The sequence below is a fragment of the Mustela erminea genome, chromosome 1 (assembly GCF_009829155.1).
Source record: "Mustela erminea isolate mMusErm1 chromosome 1, mMusErm1.Pri, whole genome shotgun sequence".
Classification (NCBI taxonomy): domain Eukaryota; kingdom Metazoa; phylum Chordata; class Mammalia; order Carnivora; family Mustelidae; genus Mustela; species Mustela erminea.
Window position 1 is genome coordinate 101,810,558 of NC_045614.1, and position 20,955 is coordinate 101,831,512.

The 20,955-nt window shown below is 36.9% G+C and overlaps 1 protein-coding gene across 1 annotated transcript in view; it reads right to left on the reverse strand.

Annotated features, from left to right (window-relative positions):
* Positions 1-513: 513 nt before the first annotated feature.
* SNX4 (sorting nexin 4) overlaps positions 514-20,955 on the reverse strand; it is a 61,741-nt gene continuing 41,299 nt past the window's right edge. The window contains exons 9-14 of the mRNA XM_032335876.1: positions 16,480-16,545; positions 12,496-12,585; positions 10,452-10,551; positions 7,480-7,625; positions 5,641-5,755; positions 514-619 (exon numbers count right to left, since the gene is read on the reverse strand). Of these exons, the coding sequence (XP_032191767.1) occupies positions 572-619; positions 5,641-5,755; positions 7,480-7,625; positions 10,452-10,551; positions 12,496-12,585; positions 16,480-16,545 (565 nt within the window). The 3' untranslated portion in view covers positions 514-571. The remainder of the gene's footprint in view (positions 620-5,640; positions 5,756-7,479; positions 7,626-10,451; positions 10,552-12,495; positions 12,586-16,479; positions 16,546-20,955) is intronic.

Consider the following 20,955-nt stretch of genomic DNA (forward strand, 5'->3'; position numbering starts at 1 on the left):
AATTGTGGCAAAACACAAATTGAAGGCATTTTCTAGTGTATGCAAATATTATAGGGGGCATCAATGAATGTGGAAGAAAATCTTAAAATTTCACACTCAGTTTTTGCTGAGCTTTGTCAAACCAAACAGCTCAATATAAGGCAAGAAAAAATAACCCCCTATAACAGATTAGTGGGTCTTACCAAGTAAAGATAAGAATTTATTATTAGGAAAAAACTCCCTACATAAACAGGCTGGAAACAACTGGCAATGAAACAAACAAATTACCTAACATTTTAACATTCAGTCATTGGTTCAGAAGCCTGACAAACGATCTATTGGTATATATTATCAAATTAACTTTTTGGAATCAGCACCAGTCCCCAAAACCTCAAATTATAATATTTAAGATTCATTAAAATACATCCTTTTTGTGCTGTATAAACACAACTACAATCAAATTAAAGAAAGTTGAATTGACTCAACTTATATATATTTTTGTGTATACTGGGTAGCAACTTAAGGTTTTTTAAAATTTACTTGTGCTTCTGTTCTGGGGCACTTTGATTGAAGAGAAATTCATTTCACAAGATTACATCTTGCTAAAGCATTCCTTAGCATTGGTCCAAACTTGAATTCCCTAAAACAAAACAAAAAACAAAGAAAAGAAAAGAAAACTTTAAAATGTGATTTTGGAAGGATTCTGAAAGCCAAAGTATCTGGCTTACTAGTATGCTAAATTTCACTTTCTGGAATAACTAAAAAGTCCAGCAAATATGACACTACTTCTGGCGATGGCTAATAGAAGTGAATGTCTAATGCTTCTGAGAAAAGAAAGAGAATTATCTGCATAGCCTATCTTCAAGATGGGGAAAGAGCTACTACAACTTTTCTTTTTAGAAAACTGAGTTTTCAAGAAAACTGAGTTTTAGAAAACTGAGTTTTTCATAAACTCATTTACTCATATCACATGACTGCATCATTTCTATTTGTAAACCAAACAAGTTTTCAGGCAGTTTTTCTATGTAATACTTAAAACAAAAGGAAAAAAACCTTATTAGTTTAACAACTAAATAGAAATTAGCATATTTTTTTAAAAAATTAATGGCTTATTAAATTATTAGGCTAACAACTAATGTTTTGATAAAAACCAGTAACAGGCTAAATTATCAAATTCTTCTCAGTGGTTCTAACACGCTATTTAGCACAAAGTTAATATAATATACTTAATATGCTTAAACAAAAATGCATGTATATAAAAATAAAACTTTAAAATCTAACAAAGTGGTAGAAACAAAGGTTTTTTGTTTTTAGCAAACAAGATATGTATTCTCGAATGACTGCTAATTCATGAAGAAGCAATATTTTCATACTTAAAGCATGTCAATATTTACCAAGTTATCAAGGCTTCAAACACAAGATAAAACCAAGAATCTTTTTTCTCCTCCTGATGAAATACGAAAAGCAAATTAAGAAAAAATCCTATAAAATATCTCCAACTGGCTGGATAAAGTAGTATCTGATGAGAGTATTTGTTGTCAGAAAGGGTAAGAAATCTAACGCACTGTTCTAGGAAGATCTCCATGAGACATCAAATGGGCAAATGAAAATGACACCGCAGAGCATGTAGCATAGTCCTGTTTTTGTGGGGAAGAGGGAAGTGTGTATTTTCTAAATGACTGTAAATGTACAACGACATCTGGAAGGATACACATGAAGTCTGTAACAGTGGTGAGGTTTTAAAAGGGAGTCGGTGCAGGAGGAGAAGAATTTTTACCTAATATGCTTCTGGATTTTCATAATTTTTGCAATAAGAGTATGTTAGTTTTATGATAATTAATTTTTCTGCTCTGATCTTTATTAAATTCCTACCTTCTACTAATCTTGGGCTTTGTTCTTTTTCTAGTCCCTTAAATGCAACGTTAGATTGACATTTTTCTTGTTTCCTGAGGTTAACCTGTTATCACTATAAATTTCCCTCTTGGAACTGCTTTTGCTGCATTCCAAAGATTTTGAACCATTGTGTTTTCATTTTCACTTGTATCCATGTTATTTTCTGATTATCTCTTTTATTTCCTCACTGACTTACTGGAGGTTTAGTAGCATGCTATTAGCCTCTACATATTTGCATTTTTCCTTTTTTTTTTTTTGGCTGAAGATTTTATTTATTTCAGACAGAGAGAGAAAGTGAGAGAGAGCATGAGGGGAGAAGGTTAGAGGGCGAAGCAGACTCCCTGTGGAGCTGGGAGCCAGACATGGGACTCAATCCCAGGACTCCAAGATCATGACCTGAGTTCAACCAACTAAGCCACCCAGGCGCCCTCCAGTTTTTTTCTTGTGCCTGATTTCTAGTTCATACAATTGTGGTCAGGAAAAATGGTATTATCTCAGTCTTAAATTTTTTTTAAAAGATTCGAGAGAGCGAGCGAGAGAGAGCGCGCAAGATAGCACAAGCTAGGGGGAGGAGCAGAGGGAGAGGGAGAGGGAGCAAGGAGCTCAATGTGCGGCTTGATCCCAGGATCCCGGGATCATGACCTGAACCAAAGGCTTAAGCAACTGAGCCACCCAGGCATCCCAGTCTTGTTAAATTTTACTGAGACTTGTTTTGTGGCCAAATGTGTGATTATCCTGGAGAATGTTCCATGTGCACTTGAAAAGAATATATATTCTGTTGCTCTGGGAGTTTATATTCTATATATATATATCTGTTAAGGCCATGTGGGCTAAAGTGTCACTCAAAGATACTGTTTCCTTATTTATTTTCTGTCTTGATGGTCTACCCACTGATGTAAGTGGGGTGTTAAAATCCCCTACTACTGTTGTCTTACCATAATTTCTCCCTTTGTATCTGTTAATATTACTTCACAGTGTTCCAGTGTCTGGTAAGCATTTACAAGTGTTCTATCCTCTTGTTGGACTGTTCCCTTTATCATGATGTAATGCCCTTCCTTGTCTCTTGTTACAGTCTTTGTTTTAAAGTTGATTTTGTCTACTTTGTCTGATATAAGTATTGCCACCCTTGCTTTTTTCCCCATTTCCATTTGCATGGAACATCTTTTTCCATATGACAATTCTTAAAATTTAAAAAGATAAAGTAGCTTAAAAATTAATCAAGTATTTCTTGATTCAACAAATTAGAAAATTCACTACCAAAAAGGTTGACCAAGAAAACACTTAAAAGTGATCCTTGATTTTTAAGTGCTAGTATTAATACTTCTTATGTAAATTTTTGAAAAGATTTTATTTATTTTTTTATCAAAGCAAGCACAAGCAGAGGGAGCAGCAGAGACGAGACAGAAGTAGGCTCCCCACTGAGCAGGGAGCCTCATGTGGGACTTGATCCCAAGACCCAGGGATCATGACCTGAGTCGAAGGCAGACACTTAAGCAACTGAGCCATCCAGGCATCCCTGTAAGTATTTTGTTTTGGTTTACTACTGCTACAATTTAGTCACTAAATTGTACATGCAATTGCCACTTTGGATAGCTGACATTATAACGAAGTATGGTATATCTGAAAAGTTAATACTCAAGTAAAATAAACAAAATATAGATACCCATATCCATCTGAGAAAAACTAATATTAATCTTCTCTTCTACTTAATTTTAAGTTTATAAAAAAAAGAACACTGCAGATTTTCAAATATAAAAATCTATTCCACTTAAGGAAAAAATACACGATGAAACTTTATAGTACTGTTCTTGGGAAACAAGGTGAATACACATCTTTTTAATCTCATGTGCATATACTGGCTTCCTATAGTTATCACAGGACACATGAGTAGATACACAAGCTATGCAATGGTATATCCAAATAAACCTACAGTGTTATCTTTTTTATTCAGAGATTAATTTTCAGCACCCTCAACCATCCCACCCTAGGTAAAATGGGGGAGAAAAGTCCTTTGAGCCATTATATAGTCTGCATTTTACTTTGTAAAAGCAGCAAACGGAAGATTGCAAGGAGTTTATGAATAAGTCTTTTACAAAAACAAAACAAAGCCAACTCAAAAAATTGGTATTACCTTTCAGACCTCCCAAGATTAAAAAAAGAAAGGTTACAAAAAGGATTAAATGTGAAGCAATCTTTGAAGCAGGGAGGCAGCAGGAGTTGGCAGGAAAAGCAACAGATAAAAGCACTATCAAGCTGTGGGGCACCTGGGTGGCTCAGTCGTTAGGTACCCTGACTCCTGATCTGGGCTCAGGTCATGATCTCAGGGTCATGGGATCGAGTCCCGTGTCAGGCTCTGTGCTCAGCATGGAGTCAGGGATTCTCTATCTCCCTCTGCTCCTCCCCTTCCCACTCGCACACTTGCTTGCTTGCTTTCTAATAAATAAATGAGTAAGTAAATAAAGTAAAAAAAAAAAAAAAACCCACACATACTATCAAGCTGCAATCACACTCACCCATGGGCATGTGCAGATGGATCACTCATGATTTTAACATCTCTTAAATGACCTCAGAGATCCACTATGTGAAGTAACTTACACTTGAACTCGAGCACAAATATGAATTTGCCCAATACTAAAGGAGCCCACGTGACTAATGCTAGAGTCCGGTATTTACATCTTAAAATGTTTTTGCTCTCTATGCTACTGCTGGTGATACCAAGTGGAAAGAGCTAGGGAAGTGATGGTGTCTAGCTAGAAAAAACACATTTTGGGTGAATTAAAGCACAACCTGTTTATATGAGTATGATTTTTCCCTCTAAGAAGGTCTTTGTAACTGTGAGAAATCATCTTGTTATATGATTTACAGAGATAATGCATGTTAAAGCTCTTGGTAAATGGTGACGAGCTAAACATTATGTAAAGCATTGGTACTAACAGACAGACAGGTAGATCATGGGTCTTAAAAAAGAAGGAATGTTTTGGGGGCGCCTGGGTGGCTCAGTGGGTTAAAGCCTCTGCCTTCGGCTCAGGTCACAATCTCAGGGTCCTGAGATCAAGCCCCGCATCGGGCTCTCTGCCCGGCAGGGAGCCTGCTTCTCCCTCTCCCTGCCTGCCTCTCTGCCTACTTGTGATCTCTGTCAAATAAATAAATAAAATCTTTAAAAAAATAAAAAAAGAAGGAATGTTTTGTATTTTGTTCTTACCATAGTGTTTTAAAGATTTCAGCATTGTCAAAACACTTATTTAAACAGAATAAGCTTCCATGTTCTTATCTTCTACTATGGATATCAGTCACATGAAAGACTTACTATGACAACAAAATATATCATAACCACATTTCCCCCAAACAATGTTTAAGCTATCTTCCAATCACAGTACTATAGATCACTGTTAGGAATAGTATCTTACCCCCTTTAAGCCACTGAGCCACCCAGGTGCCCCAAAAACATTCCTTCTTTTTTAAGATCCATGATCTACCTGTATGTCCGTTAGCATATAGAACATCATATAATCCAAGTAACATTGTTGGTACATATTTGCAAATACTAGCTATAAACAGGCATATAAATTTGGAACTTCAGGTGAGTGAAGACTTAATAGTTAACATTCTGGTTATCATACTCTTTCAAAGTTAAGTAAAGAAACTGGAAACATTCTGGAAAGGGGAGAACAATGGGCTTTAGAATAATAAAAACTCTGGTCCAAATAAGAGAAACCAGTTTTAAAGAAATTTGCAAGCACTTCTGAATATACTTGTACCTTCACCTACCTTTTTGCACATACTGATCTGCATGACTGCATAGCTTATGAGGGCCTCCTTTAAATCATGGTTCTTTTGTTCTTTGAAGCGTTCAATATCAGCCCAAGCATTTTTCACAAATTCTCTGAAATAAAGTGTGTAGTCATCATTATTATTCTTATTCAAATTCAGCTCACTATATTATAAATTCTAATAACCAGTTCTCGTTTGCATTGGTTTTTATCTATATGGAGGAAAAAGCTATCGTCTGTATAAGATATTCTATTTTTCTCTTCCAAAAATCATACTGGGAGAAGCAGCAGAGACTGTCATACATTCGTCTACATTTTAATAATCAATATTCTTGCCACAAGAATCCCAGCTTTAAATTATTCCTCTAAAACAGATGTGGATGGCTCTCTGAACCAGCTCACAAGCCTAAAAGAGGCCAGGTGAAGTCCTCCTGGGGTCACTAGAAAACATATGGTCTTTTGACAAGATATATTATGTATCATAATTATTATATACTTGCCCTTTTTAAAAATAACTTCATGTAGTTGGGTTTTTCCCCCAAGATTTTATTTATTTATTTGACAGAAAGAGAGAGAGAGAGAGAGTGCGTACAAGCAGGGGGAGCTATAGGCAGAAGGGAGAAGCAGGCTTCCCCCTGAGCAGGGAGCCTGATGTGGGGCTCAATCCCAGGACCCCAGGATCATGATTTGAGCCAAAGGCAGATGCTTAACTGAGCCACCCAGGCGCCCCTATAAACTTGCTTTAAACAACCAGAGTTTTTAAAATTCTGAGAGGCATCTGTCTCTTTAAATTCCATTCATAAAAGTTTGCTTTTATTTATTTGGTACAAACAGTTCTAACAATTAACAAAAATACCTCAACACCAATGATAGATACACTATTGGTCTGCCTTCATCTACTTATCATCAGATGAAAAACAACAGCAAGGAAAATAAGCGAAAAAGTGATGCCAGAAATTTGATAGCAGCATTTCCAGAAATATTTATGAAGTAATTACATGCCAAGCCCAATGAAAGATGTTAAACCATAAAGATGAAAAAGACACAGTCATTGGCTTTGAAAGGCAATTAATTTACGCAGGGACAAGCACAGAGAACAACTGACCACCCACAACAAAACTGCCATGCTATCGTGGCATGAACCAAGGGCTATGAGAGTCTATGAGGCTAGCGGTAAAAGGAAGCAGCATGAGAGCTGGGAAATGAAGAACGATCAGGCTTTTGTCAAGTGATGGAGAAGAAAGGGTGAAAGGAATGTGCAAAGGACAGAAATTAGGAAAAGTGCAGGAACTCAATATTATAAGTTGAAAGTCTTCTTACTCTTTTCCCCCATAATAAAAATGTTTCTATAACGTGATTTTCGATCATTCAAATTCCTTAGGAATTCAATCACTACATTTTATTTCTTTACAGATTTATTTATTTGAGAGAGGGGGAGACAAGAGGGACAAGAGAATTTGAAGGAGAATCCATGCCTTGCGCAGAGCCGGACGCGGGGCTCAATTCCACAACTGCAATATCACAACTTGACCCGAAACTGAGAGACAGACACTTAACTGAGCCACCCAGGTTCCCCTCAGTCTCTACAGTTTAGAAGAACCATTATGGTGGCACCTGCCTGGCTCAGTCAGAGGAGCCTGTGACTCCTGATCTCAGGGTTGTAAGTTCAAGTCCCACACTAGGTATAGAGACTACTTAAAAATAAAATCTTAAAAACTAATGCCCTGGAAGAACAGGCTATAACGCAGGAATGTTAATTAGGTAGGGACAAGGTATAAAAAAAAATCTGCCGTGTAGTATGTATGTCTAGCTTTGTTACACATCTCAGCATTTTTACCTGCCTTCCAGATTTTTAGACTTTAACTGTTGTTCTCCTTCATTTATTTGTTCTTCTAGCACCTTTATTCTGGCTTCTCTCTGCTCTGGAGTTTCTTGACCAAAGAGCTTGGTAGTCATTCCCTTCAAAGAAAACGTTCTCACGGTCTAAAAGGAAATAAAACAGGTGAGTGGATACACAAAATGTGGCACATATGTACAAAGAAGTATTATTCAGCCTGAAAAAGAAAGGGAATTCTGAAACATGATACTACAAGGATGAACCTGAGAACATTATGCTAAGTGGAAATAAATAAGTCACAAGACAAATACTGTATGATTCCACTAAATGTAAAGTATCTAGAGCAGTCAAAGTCATAGAGACAGAAAGCAGAACAGTGACTGCCAAGGGCTGGAGGGAAGGGAAATTGATAGTTGATGTTTAATGGTACAGAGTTTTAATTTTCAACAGGAAGAGAGTTCTGGAGGTTGGCGGCACAACGATGTGAATGTACTTACTACTACTGAACCATACTCTTCAAAATGGTTAAGATGATCCCTAGTATAACCATTTTTATTTTTTTTAAATGTATTCGACAGAGAGAGAGAGATTACAAGTGAGCAGAGAGGCAGGCAGAGAGAGAGGGGGAAGCAGGCTCCCCACCAAGCAGAGGGCCTGATGTGGGGCTCGATCCCAGGACCCTGGGATCATGACCCGAGCTGAAGGCAGAGGCTTTAACCGACTGAGCCACCCAGGTGCCCCCTAGTATAAGCATTCTTTAACCCATGCTCTTGTAAAACTGCTCTCGTAAAACTTTTCATATCAGTGTAAATTCAATAGGTGTACTAATTTTTTCCCACTATTTTGTAAGCTTGAAATCATAAGACTTTAAAAAGAAAAATACAGGGGCACCTGGGTGGCTCAGTGGGTTAAACCTCTGCCTTTGGCTCAGGTCATGATCTCAGGGTCCTGGGATCGAGCCCCACATCAGGCTCTCTGCTCAGTGGGGGCTTCCCCTCATTCTCTGTGCCTGCTTCTCTGCCTACTTGTGATCTCTGTCAAATAAATAAATAAATCTTTAAAAAAAACACAGAAAGAAAGAAAAATACAGACGCCTGGGTGGCTCAGCGGGTAGAGCATGTGACTCTTGATCTCATGGTTTTGAGTTCAAGCCTCACATTAGGTGTAGAGATTACTTAAAAATAAAATCTTTCAAGGTAGGTAGATATATACATATATGAAGAGAAGAAGAAAAAGAAAAAAACCCCAGTTTAAAAAGAGAAAAAACCAGTTTAAAAAAATGGTTAAGCTGACAAATTTTGCTATGTATATTTAAACCACAATTAAACACTAATTTTTAAAAAATGAGAAACAAAGGGGCACCTGGGTGGCCCAGTGGGTTGAGCTGCTGCCTTCGGCTTGGGTCATGATCTCAGGGTCCTGGAATCGAGCTCCATATCGGGCTCCCTGTGTCAAATAAATAAATAAAATCTTTTTTTTTTTTTTTTAAGATCTTATTTATTTATTTGACAGATAGAGATCACAAATAGGCAGAGGCAGGCAGAGAGAGAGAGAGAGAGAGGAGGAAGGCAGGCTCCTGATGAGCAGAGAGCCTGATGTGGGGCTCAATCCCAGGACCCTGGGATCATGATCCGAGCTGAAGGCAGAGGCTTTAACCCACTGAGCCACCCAGGTGCCCAATAAATAAAATCTTTTAAAAAAAGAGAGAGAAACAAAACCTTTTGCCATTTTCCCGTACCTCAGACAGAAGCCTCTTAAGTCATAACCAAGGGGATCCTAATATGATTCCTAACACTGGAATAATATGGAATAGTCAAAAAGAAAAAAATTCTAACTGAACTTCTTATCAGATGGAGAACTTCTATGTGAAGTACTAGGCAAGTTATTTCTTTAGATCAGAGGTCATATTTTTATATTTCTTTAGGACACTAAAAAATAGATAAAATTCAACAGGCAATAAAAGAAATAGACCAAACACACACAAAGAAACAAAAAAAATTTTAAATCTGTATAATACACACTGAAACTTGGGTATCTATCTATAAAATAGGATGCCTTCGCTTGGAGGGAAGCCTCAAGCATCGCAGCTTCAACACCTCTTCACTCTCCATAGCTAACTGAAACATTTTTCCCTTCACATGGAGGAGTAGAGAACCCTGCTCCCTGAAAATGGCCTGGGAAGTTCCCGAGTTTTAAAAATAAATCAAGCCGAGTGTATACATGTTTTGTGGCCAAGAGTCTTTTCCCACATACATCTGCAGCTTTTCAGACATACCAAAGTACTTGTTAACTACGAAGCGGCTGATAAATGGTGGCACTGTCACTGTTCCATTATTTCCAGGTTGTGTATTCTCACTATACTTTATTCCAAGAAAATGGCTGGACAGTGGAGAACTGATTATAAAAACGGTCTAAGGTTCATACAGTAAGATATGGAATTTTCTTCACAAATATTGACTGTATACCAAAAGCTCCTTCTTAGCAGAGAAGCACTAATTGTAACTGGGTAAGGCTTTTCAAAGTAAACTAAAATATCTCTAATATATTTTATAAAAGTAAACCTGACAAAGGTCATTATTTCAATCACAAAGAATGTTTTTTCATTTGGACTTACCATAAATGAAAAGATACTACAAAGTAGAGCAATGTTGGCAGAATTTTTTTTTAAGATTTTATTTTTAAGTAATCTGTACACCCCATGTCAGGCTTGAACTCACAACCCTGAGTCAAGAGCTGCATGCTCCACTAACTGAGCCAGCCAGATGCCCTGGCAGAATTTCTTAAAATGCCATATAAATACAATGTTTTAATGGCTTATGTCTTTTTATATCAAGATCACAACCCAAAGAATTATAAAGTTGCTCATAAATTATTCCCCTATAAAAGCTACAGGCATCCTTAGTATTATAGCTACAGCTACTTCCTTATATGGCTTGTGGCAATGATGCAGAGACCTAAATGGAAACACTCACCCCAGTTGCCAGTTCCTCACATTGCTGCTTTTTGGATGCTAGGTCCTGAGCAGCCATCTCCAAGTCATACTGCATAAGTTCATGTTTCCTGCATACAGCCCTAGGGATGAAAAAAAGTGCTGCCACTTAAGTTTTGTGGCTTCTCTTTTAACATATTAAAATTTTTTTCAGGGGATGAGGGGAAGCATTCAGAATGTCTTACTAGGCTCAGAACTAGTATAGATAGAATTTTCAAGTTTAAAATGTAGTAGCCCAATATTAAAAATTAAATCTAGCAAAACCTAAGCATAAAATTTTTACATATACTTAACCAAAAAGGGTTGCTTTTTAGATATCTGCAACATTTTTTTCAATAAACTCACCATTACTACATACATTAACAATAAAATCTTTGTGTAACTCAGAAACTAATGGTGGAATCTTATAAACCAACTGAATATTCTTTGAAAACATCTCTCAACATTTCTTTTTTATACAGAAATGTCTTAGTTTTGAGGTGCCTAGGTGGCTAACTTGGCTAAGCGTCCTACTCCTGACTTTGGCTCAGGTCATGATTTCAGGCTCATGAGACTGAGTCCCAGGCCAAGCTCTGTGCTCAGCAGGGAGTCTGCTTGAGAGTCTCTCCTTCTCCCCTGCCTGCCCTGGCCCCCTGCTTGCACAGATGCCCTCTCTCTCTTTCAAATAAATAAATCCTAGAAAAAAAAAAAATGCCTTCGTTTTTATCATAAAATCCATAGCATGAAAAAAAAAAAAAGATTCTATTACAGGAATGCACAAAATAAAAAAAGTTTTAAGAATTCTTTCTTTTCCCTAACTCCCAAACAAAATCTATATGAACAGATGGTGCATATTCTGCCAGACCATAGGTAGGCACTTACAAATACACATATGCACATGCCTCAAGTGATTCTACTTGAGGCTTAACTATGTACCATGGACATATCAATATACATTAATCTTTCCTACAGTGCTTAAGAACTGTGCAGAATTCCACTGCATTCAGCAACTTCTTTTGCTTTGTAATGTGACCTTGGACTCCTGACGACTCAAAGTCTTAGAAGGAACAAGGCTAACAATGTGTGGACATTTTCACACCAGTTACCAAAGAGCTAATGGAAAATTGGTGCTGTGGTGTCCTAACAGAATTCTTTTTTTTTTTTTTTTTTTTTTTTAAGATTTTATTTATTTGTCAGAGAGAGAGCAAGCACAGGCAGACAGAATGGCAGGCAGAGGCAGAGGGAGAAGCAGGCTCCCTGCTGAGCAAGGAGCCTGATGCAGGACTCGATCCCAGGACACTGGGATGATGACCTGAGCCGAAGGCAGCTGCTTAACCAACTGAGCCACCCAGGCGTCCCGTCCTAACAGAATTCTTATACGGCTTTTAAAATGATGGGATATTAGTGCCTTCTTAGCGCAGTAAGCAGCATGTCAGTCTCATAAAATGATGGGATGTTTAGGTTAAAAAAAAAAAAAAAGCCACCAAAAGTGGCTATGACCAAATGCCACCTATTCCAGGAAACGATTCTTTTTTTAAAAATTGGACAGAAAAAGTATACTACTTTCTTTTTTATTAAATAGAACCATACACCAGAGAATTCTGTTTGGCTCTGTAAGAGATACCAAAAAACAGAAGACAAAGTGCTGATATTAAGAACTTACACAAACTTAGTAAGAAGAAAAGCAGACATGGAAAGAATTACAGAGTTACCAAAAAAATGGTAACATACTGCCTAGTGACAAGACTACATACACTCAATCTGTAATTTTGCATCCAATCTACAAACTGAAAAAAGTAGAACAACATACAAAACAAACCTGAGGTTGGAGACTGACAAGTTTTATCAATATTGTTTCAAGAACAGAGCTTGTCTTAAATGTCTATGCCTATCACTCTGCAACACCGAGGATTACAATGAGACCTCATTCAATACTTGGGGAATGAATTCATTTAAAAATCACCTTACTGTCTTTACTTTCTGGCAACATATGAAGAGTGGTGACCAGCCAGCCACACGACTACATCTGGAACATTTATTATACTTACCGCAATGCTTCTGCATAAAACAGATACTCCTTTAACTGATCTGCATAATGTTCTTCATCTTCTAAAATATCATCAATAGAAGATGCATACCTGTTTAAAAAACACTGCATATAAACTTTTATCATGATACAAAGTATTAATGATCAAAAGCAATGCTATTTGCTACCCCTAACAAAAGTAAGTACACAAAATGAGAGCGCCGAATCCTAACCACTAGACCACCAGGGAAATTAGTACACAAAATGAGAATAAGCATTCAGACATGGCAATTTTTAATTACTATGAAAATTTTACTGAATTTTACCAAAATGTTTCAATCAGCAATGGATTGGAAATAAAAACAAACAAACAAAGGTCCTTCTCTCAGGTAGTGTAAGCAGCACCAGAAGACTATAATATCTTTTGCTCAGATATTTTATGAAGGGGCTACAAAATCTGTGGAAAAAATAAGAGTTTAGTGTAACTGGTGCTCAGATGTTCCTGGCAGCAACTACATACAGTATCCCTAAAAGCTACAAAAGGAAAAATAGAGTAAGACTACAAAAAACTTTAGAAGCCTTATTTTATACTAATTCTCAATAGCAACTTGTGCTTTTGATCTGGTCAAGGCCCTCATTGTCATGCCATTCTCTTTCCTGGACCTGAGCCTTCCTCGTATAGAAATCTGACAGCTCTCCACAGTTTCTCCAAATCCCACAAGCACATATCTCAGCACCTCTAGGAAATCTTCGCAGACTACTTTAGTCCTTAGTCATCACTCTACTTCTGATCTTTTTTTTTAAGATTTTATTTATTTATCTATTTGAAATACAGTGTGCATGAGCACGGGAAGGGGCAGAGGGAGAAGCAGGCTCCCTGCTGAGCAGAGACGACTCAAGGCTTGCTCCCAGGACCCCAAGATCATGACCTAGCCAAAGTCAGCCACTTAATCCACTGAGCTACAATCTAGGTGCCCCCCACTTCTGATCTTTTATCAACAATTCACAACTTATATTTTATCAACTGTGTCATGTGTTGGTTTTATTTCTTCGATCATATTACAAATTCCATAAGGACATGGGTTATGTCATGTACTATTTCTATATGGCGTAACAGGCGTCCTTTTTTCAAATTAATTCTGACTTCTTAGCATGAGAAAGAAAGAAAAATATATACTGTGTCTCCAGACCTGCTTTATGTAGGCAAGAAAACAAGTTACTGGAGTTGTAAAAATAAATAAACCTACATTAAGAGTCACTGAAAAGCTATGTGCTTAAAGGATTTATAAAACAGGCAAAGTATATATTCTGTAATTACAAACTTGTATTTGTATGGAATTTCTTCTATGTGACTGAAGAAAGTCTTGAGAATCACTGGTAAGAGTGGAAAAAACTGCCTTTAATTCATAAATCTGTGATTCTCAAAGAGTTCATGTTAAGGAAACAAAAAAGAGGAACCACAGGGTTCGTGGCTTGAAGACAGGAAACAGTGAACAGATAAACGGCACATCCTTGGGTAGAAAAACATAAATGGTAATGATTTTTAGATAGCAGTACTGAAATTAATTTTATTTAATGCTTTAAAAAAATCAACTGAAGGGATAATCCTAAATTCCTGAAAATGCTAAATCAAGAGGATACAGGAAAACTTCTTAGGGTTAAGCAAATTGGTTGGAAAGTAGCCAGTTAGCTTGAATATGGCCCAAAGAAATATTTAGCTAAAATAAGTATTTTCTGTCTCTTTATTACTGAGTTGTAGTTATCTACTGTGCTTGGAAATGTTTACTCCTACTCACTGGCTTATCTCTTCATTATTTTAGTAGTATCGTGTGTGTGTGCGTGTGTGTGTGTGTGTTAAATAAACATAAATTTACTTTTTAATAATTTTTACATGTAGTTAAGTGGCATTAAGTACATTCACACTGTTCTGCAAACGTTAACCACTATCACCACAACGCCTTCATCTTCTCTAACACTAACTACCCACATTCCTCCCCACCTATAATAGTATCTTCTGATAAGCGAAATATTTAACTTTGATACAGGATAATTCACCATTTAAACATTTTTTTCATATTCTCTTTAAGAAATCCTTGCTAATTTGAAGTTTGCAATGATATTCTCTTATGTATTCTACTAAAAGCTGTAATTTTAGCTTTTATACTTATGTATATGATCCAAATTATATTAGTTTTTACGTAAGGTATGAGAAATAGCTCAAGGTTAATTTTTTTCCATGTAGATAACCAGTTATTCCAGAACCACTTCTTGAAATGTACTATTTAAATGCTGGTCTATTTCTGCACTTTATTCTGTTCCATTGATCTGTTTACCTTTATATCAAATCCTATCTTGATAATTACTGTATCTTTATAGAAAGTCTTGAAATCAGGTAATATGGGGCGCGTGGGTGGTTCAGTTGGTTAAGCAACTGCCTTCGGTTCAGGTCATGATCCCGGAGTTCCAGGATCAAGTTCCCAGCCCCGTGGGGAGTCTGCTTCTCCCTCTGACCTTCTGCCCTCTCATGCTCTCTCTCTCTCTCAAATAAATAAATATCTTTTTTTTTTTTTAAAGATTTTTATTTATTTGACAGAGAGAGATCACAAGTAGGCAGAGAGAGAGGGGAAGCAGGCTCCCCGCCAAGCAGACAGCCTCATGTGGGACTCGATCCCACGACTCTGAGATCATGACCTGAGCTGAAGGCAGAGGCTTAACCCACTGAGCCACTCAGGTGCCCCTAAATAAAAATCTTTTTAAAAAATCTAAAAAAAAAAGAAAGAAAGAAAGAAAGAAATCAATCAGGTAATAAGTTCCAGGTTTGTTCATTCTTAAGACTGTTTTGGCTACTCTAGGTCCTTTGAATTTCCATGTAAGCTTTAGAATTAGTATAACAATTTCCATTAAAATGTTATCAGAATTTTGACTGGGACTGCAGTTTGGGAAGAAGGGACATATTAACACTACTGAGTTTTCCAATCCATGAAGACATACATTCTCTCCATTTATTTAGGTCTTTAAAATTTTCTCTCAGCAGTGTTTATATATGAAGTCTTTATTAATCTGTAATACTTTGTTTTGATGCTATTATGAAAAGTATTGCTTTTCAATTTGTTGCTAGTATATAAAAATGCTTTTTTTTTAAATTTTAAAGATTTTATTTATTTATTTGACAGACAGATCACAAGTAGGCAGGGAGGCTGGCAGAGAGAATGGGGGAGGCAGGCTTCCTGCTAAGCAGAGCCCGATGCAGGGCTCGATGCAGGACTTGATCCTAGGACCCTGAGATCATGACCTGAGCTGAAGGCAGCAGCTTAACCCACTGAGCCACCCAGGCATCCCAACAGTTTTATTTTTAATAATTGATCTTATATTTGGCATCCTTGTTAAATTCAGCTGTTAGTTCTATTATATTTTTGGTTGATTCTTTATGATTTTCCATGTAAAGGATCCTGTTAACTACAAAAAAAGATAGTTTTAATTCTTCCTTTCTAAGACTAATGCCTCTTACTTGTTTTTTTCTTGCCTGAGTAGGACTTACTAGTACAAAGTTTACAAGAAGTGGTAAGAGCAGACAACTTTACCTTATTCCTTGGAAAAAGCATCAATACTTCACTATTAAATACAGTATTATCTCTAAGTTTTCATTTTTAATATTTCACTATTAGGTACAATACTAGTTTTAAGTTTTAAACTGAAGAAATTCCTTTTATTCTTGGTTAGATGGGCATTTTTATTGTGAGTGGATGCTGAAGTGTTTTTCTACATGAACTGAATGAACTTAACATGCAGGTTTTCTTCTTTATTCTACTAATACATGAACTGGACTGATTTGATTTCTGAATGTTTTTAAATTAACCTTCATTCCTGAAATAAACTTGTATAAGTCAGATCTGGATCCACAGAGTATAATATAAAAGCCAGCAAACTTGATAAAAACAGAAGAATCACTAATATTTTCCTACCAGACTTCACGCCAGGTTTTACCTTAACTGTTCTAGGTACTTACACATCCATATGGTGACCAGCACTCTGCAGTCCATCCCCCATTTCTTTCTCTATGGCACTCCACTCACTAGGGAGAAAAAGATAAAACCAAACACACCATGAATTAGATATGGAATATTTTCAAAAGGGATATTTTATAAGGTTTCTTTCCTAGCTACCTTTTAAACAATAAAGCATCTGTATTTGGATTTATTTTCTGTGACTCAAATATGCTGCTCTCCTGGGGCGCCTGGGTGGCTCAGTGGGTTGGAGCCTCTGCCTTCGGCTCAGGTCATGATCCCAGGGTCCTGGGATCGAGCCCCACATTGGGCTCTCTGCTCCGAGGAGAGCCTGCTCCCCCGCCGCCCTTCTGCCTCTGCCTGCTTGTGATCTCTGTCTGTCAAATAAATAAATGAAATCTTAAAAAAAAAAAAAATGCTGCTTTCCCCTTAAGTTTAACAACTAAATGCAAGTGAAAGCTTTAAATTGTTAGTTTAAAAGTTGCTATCAGCTGCTGCTAAGTTCAAAGTAAGTATCATACAAAATAGCTTGCATCTGCTTACAGACAACGTTCTCAAGTAAGGTGCCTATTTAAGGCAATTTGTCAAGTCAAGTGAACAGGTTTGAGAAACTATGGGTGTTAGCCCTGTTCTTGATCTACTTAATCAGAATCTCTGGGGTGGAGCTGAGATATGTGTACTTTCTAAAGCTCTATGGATGATTCTGATGAACACATTTAAGCTAACAAAAAAGATGACTGTACAGAAACATTAGGTACACAGTAAAGCTCCAATAATTGTACTAAAGTTGATGAGAAAGTCTATTAGAACTATAGATCATTTTATCATTTCGGTTTTTTTTTAAAGATTTATTTTATTATTTTTAAGTAATCTCTATACCAAACATGGGGCTCGAACTCACAACCCCAAGACTCAGAGTCACATGATCTACCAACTGAGCCAGCCAGGCGCCCTTTGTTGTCATTTCTACATAAGCCTCTTCAATTGCAATGTATCATAAAAGAAAAACATTTAAACACTATTATTTTGTTACCATGTAGTTTTTATATATATTTTTATGTTGTTGAAATACCAGATTATATGCTTACAGTATCAGAAGGAAGAAAACCTCATAATTTTTAATACTTGTCAAAGCAAAACAAACATATAAATCACCTACGCAACACTATGGTTATGATTAAAAAACAAAATAGGTAAGGCTCCCTCTAATACTGTTCTTTCTTTATATGTCTGTAACTACTCTCAAGATAGTAATAGCAAATTAACCTTTTTTTTTTTTTAAACTAAAGCTATTTTTATAATGCCTAGAGGACAATTCTGCTTTTATACAACTCTGTCACCTCATATTCAATATATCCAAAGCCCTGTTCTTCACATGAGAAAGGAACCTAAGGGTTTTGGCAGATGACAAATACAACTAGCCAAAAATGAAATGCAGTGATCATATTTAATGTAACTGTAGGTCATGTTACCAGAATTAATGGTATGCGGCATCTGGGTAGCTCAGGCAGTTAAGCAGCTGACTCTTGATTTCAGCTCAGGTCGTGATCTAGGGTTGTAGGATTGAGCCCTGTGTGAGGTAAGATTCTCTATCTTCTTCTGCCCCTCTCCCTGCCCTAGCCTCTCTGTCCCCCTTTCTCTTAAAAGAAAAAAAAAAATATCAACAGTCCAGATTAACTGTCTATTGGCTATCCCAAAAGTACTTCATCCATTTAATTAATCTTTGAGCACCTTACTATGTACCACCAACTCAAGGCCAACATAACCAATTTAGTTCCTTCGTTTACCAAACAAGACAAAAACTAGTTCAAGGAAGTAGGACTCATGCTTTATCACCTATGTATGCCTATTAAGTAGTTTAGAGCCTGATAAATACATGGTATTTACAGCTTGCAGGTAAAATGAAAAAAATGAAGCAATAGTGAATTAATAAATGTGAGGAGGGAAACTATACTGGATTCTACGTAACAGCACAAGACCTCAAGGTACGTATAAGTCTTAGCCCTCCGCTACTCAAACTGTGGTCTAGCAACAGCATGACCTAGAATTTCATTAGAAACGCAGGATCAGGGGCGCCTGGGTGGCTCAGTGGATTAAAGCCTCTGCCTTCGGCTCAGGTCATGATCTCAGGGTCCTGGGATCGAGCCCCACATCGGGCTCTCTGCTCAGCGGGGAGCCTGCTTCCTCCTCTCTCTCTGCTTGCTTGTGCTCTCTCTCTCAAATAACTGAATAAATAAAATCTTTAAAAAAAAAAAAAAGAAAGAAAGAAATGCAGGATCAAAGGGACGCCTGGGTGGCTCAGATTGTTAAGTGCCTGCCTTCAGCTCAGGTCCTGGTCCCAGGGTCCTGAGGTCAAGTCCAGCAACAGGTTCCTTGCTCAGCAGGAAGCCTGCTTCTCTCTCTGCCTGCCACTACCCCTGCTTGCGCGTGTGCTCGCTCTCTCTGACAAATAAATAAATAAAATCTTAAAAAATAAAAGGTAAATAAATAAATAAATGCAGGATCACAGAACCCATTCCAGATCTATTGCACCAAAATATTCATTTTCCATACCTCTGTCACCTTAAATTTGAAATATATAGTTCAATTATAGTTCTCCAGGTGATCTATATGCCCATTAAAATTTAAGAAGCACTACTAAACAAAAGGTTCTAACCTGGGGTCCAAGGATATATCGAGGATTGGAAATAGGAAATGTTAACCAGGTTACAGTGGAGAGGAGGAAACCATCAACATACAAGGAACTATTAAAGGGTAGTTTCTAACATCAACATTTAGATTTAACATCAACATTATAAGAGGAATAACTGAATCTTAAAGTACTTAATGGGTAGGGAATTGTCACAGAGGAATCAGATCAAAAAAGGCCTTGGCTCTTTTGTAGAAACTGATGAAAACTATGGACCTTTTCCCTAAGAAGGAAAAAAAAAAAAAATCACAAACAAAATTTGGCATGGAATTTCAGAAACTTCTGACAACCTGAAGTCCATCTATGAACTATAGGGGAGCCTGGTGGGCTCAGTCAGATCATGCAACTCTTGATCTCCGGCTTGTAAGTCCAAGTCCCACAGTGGGTGTCAAGATTACTTAATATTTTTAAGGAGTGACTCAGTCGGTTAAGCACCCAACTGTGTTTGTATATTAATATATTTATAGAATTACATTTTACTACAGGGATGCATAAGAAAACTGTATTAGCTGTCTCAGAGGAGACCTGGGTAGTTAACAGAGAAGGGAGACTTTTCACTGTAAAAAGCTTTTATTCCTATTGAATTTTGTGCCAGATGAATGTATTACCTATTTAAAAATATAAAATGAATCATTTTTAAATTAATCCAATCAAAAGGACTTATAATGCAACATTAGCAAGACATTTTCTTTTTTTTTTTTTCTTTTTTTTTTTTCTTTTTTTTTTTTTTTCCTTTTTTTTTTAAAGATTTTATTTATTTATTTGACAGAGAGAAATCACAAGTAGATGGAGAGGCAGGCAGAGAGAGAGAGAGGGAAGCAGGCTCTCTGCTGAGCAGAGAACCCGATGCAGGACTCGATCCCAGGACTCTGAGATCATGACCTGAGCTGAAGGCAGCGGCTTAACCCACTGAGCCACCCAGGCGCCCCAGCAAGACATTTTCTATAAAAATATTTGGATAACAACTTCTAAGATGGCAAAACCAAAATAATTAATACACAAAAAAGAATCCAAAAGGCTCAAAAATAACCACAACATGCAAGCACTATACACAAGTAGATATTCTAAATTAATTAACACAAAAGCTACTCCAAGACTGAAAAACTCTCTTGCAAAATCCTTCAAAAATTATAAAGTAACACCAAGAAAGAAAAAAAAAAAGAGTATCACTAATTCTATAAAACAGTGATTTCCAATGGAATCTTCTTGGGCATTCTGCCAACAAAATAAAGGGCACTGGTCATAGCTTCAGGGTAGTTTCATTTTCATCTGCTCAACATAATGGATTTCTTATTTTTTATTGAAAGAAATAATTTATTTTATTTTATTTTAAAATTTTTCATTAACATATAATGTATTATTTGCCTCAGGGGTACAGGTCTGTGAATTATCAGGCTTACACACTTCACCGCACTCACCATAGCACATACCCTCCTCAGTGTCCATAACCCAACCATCCTCTCCTTACCCCCCACCACCCAGCAACCCTCAGTTTGTTTTGTGAGATTAAGAGTCTCTTACAGTTTGTCTCCCTCCCCAGTCCCATCTTATTTCAATTTTTCCCTCCCTACCCACCACGAGCCCCCACTCAATCTCTCAAATTCCTCATATCAGAGAGATCATATGATAATTGTCTAAGAAATACTTTAAAACAAAAACTTTGAAAACTATATAAGACATCATTTCAAAACAAAATTCTTTGATATTGATATCATAAGGAGCTAGTCAAAAGATAAAGTTGGTAAACCTTTAGCCAGACTCAAGAAAAAAAGAGACCCAAATAAAATCA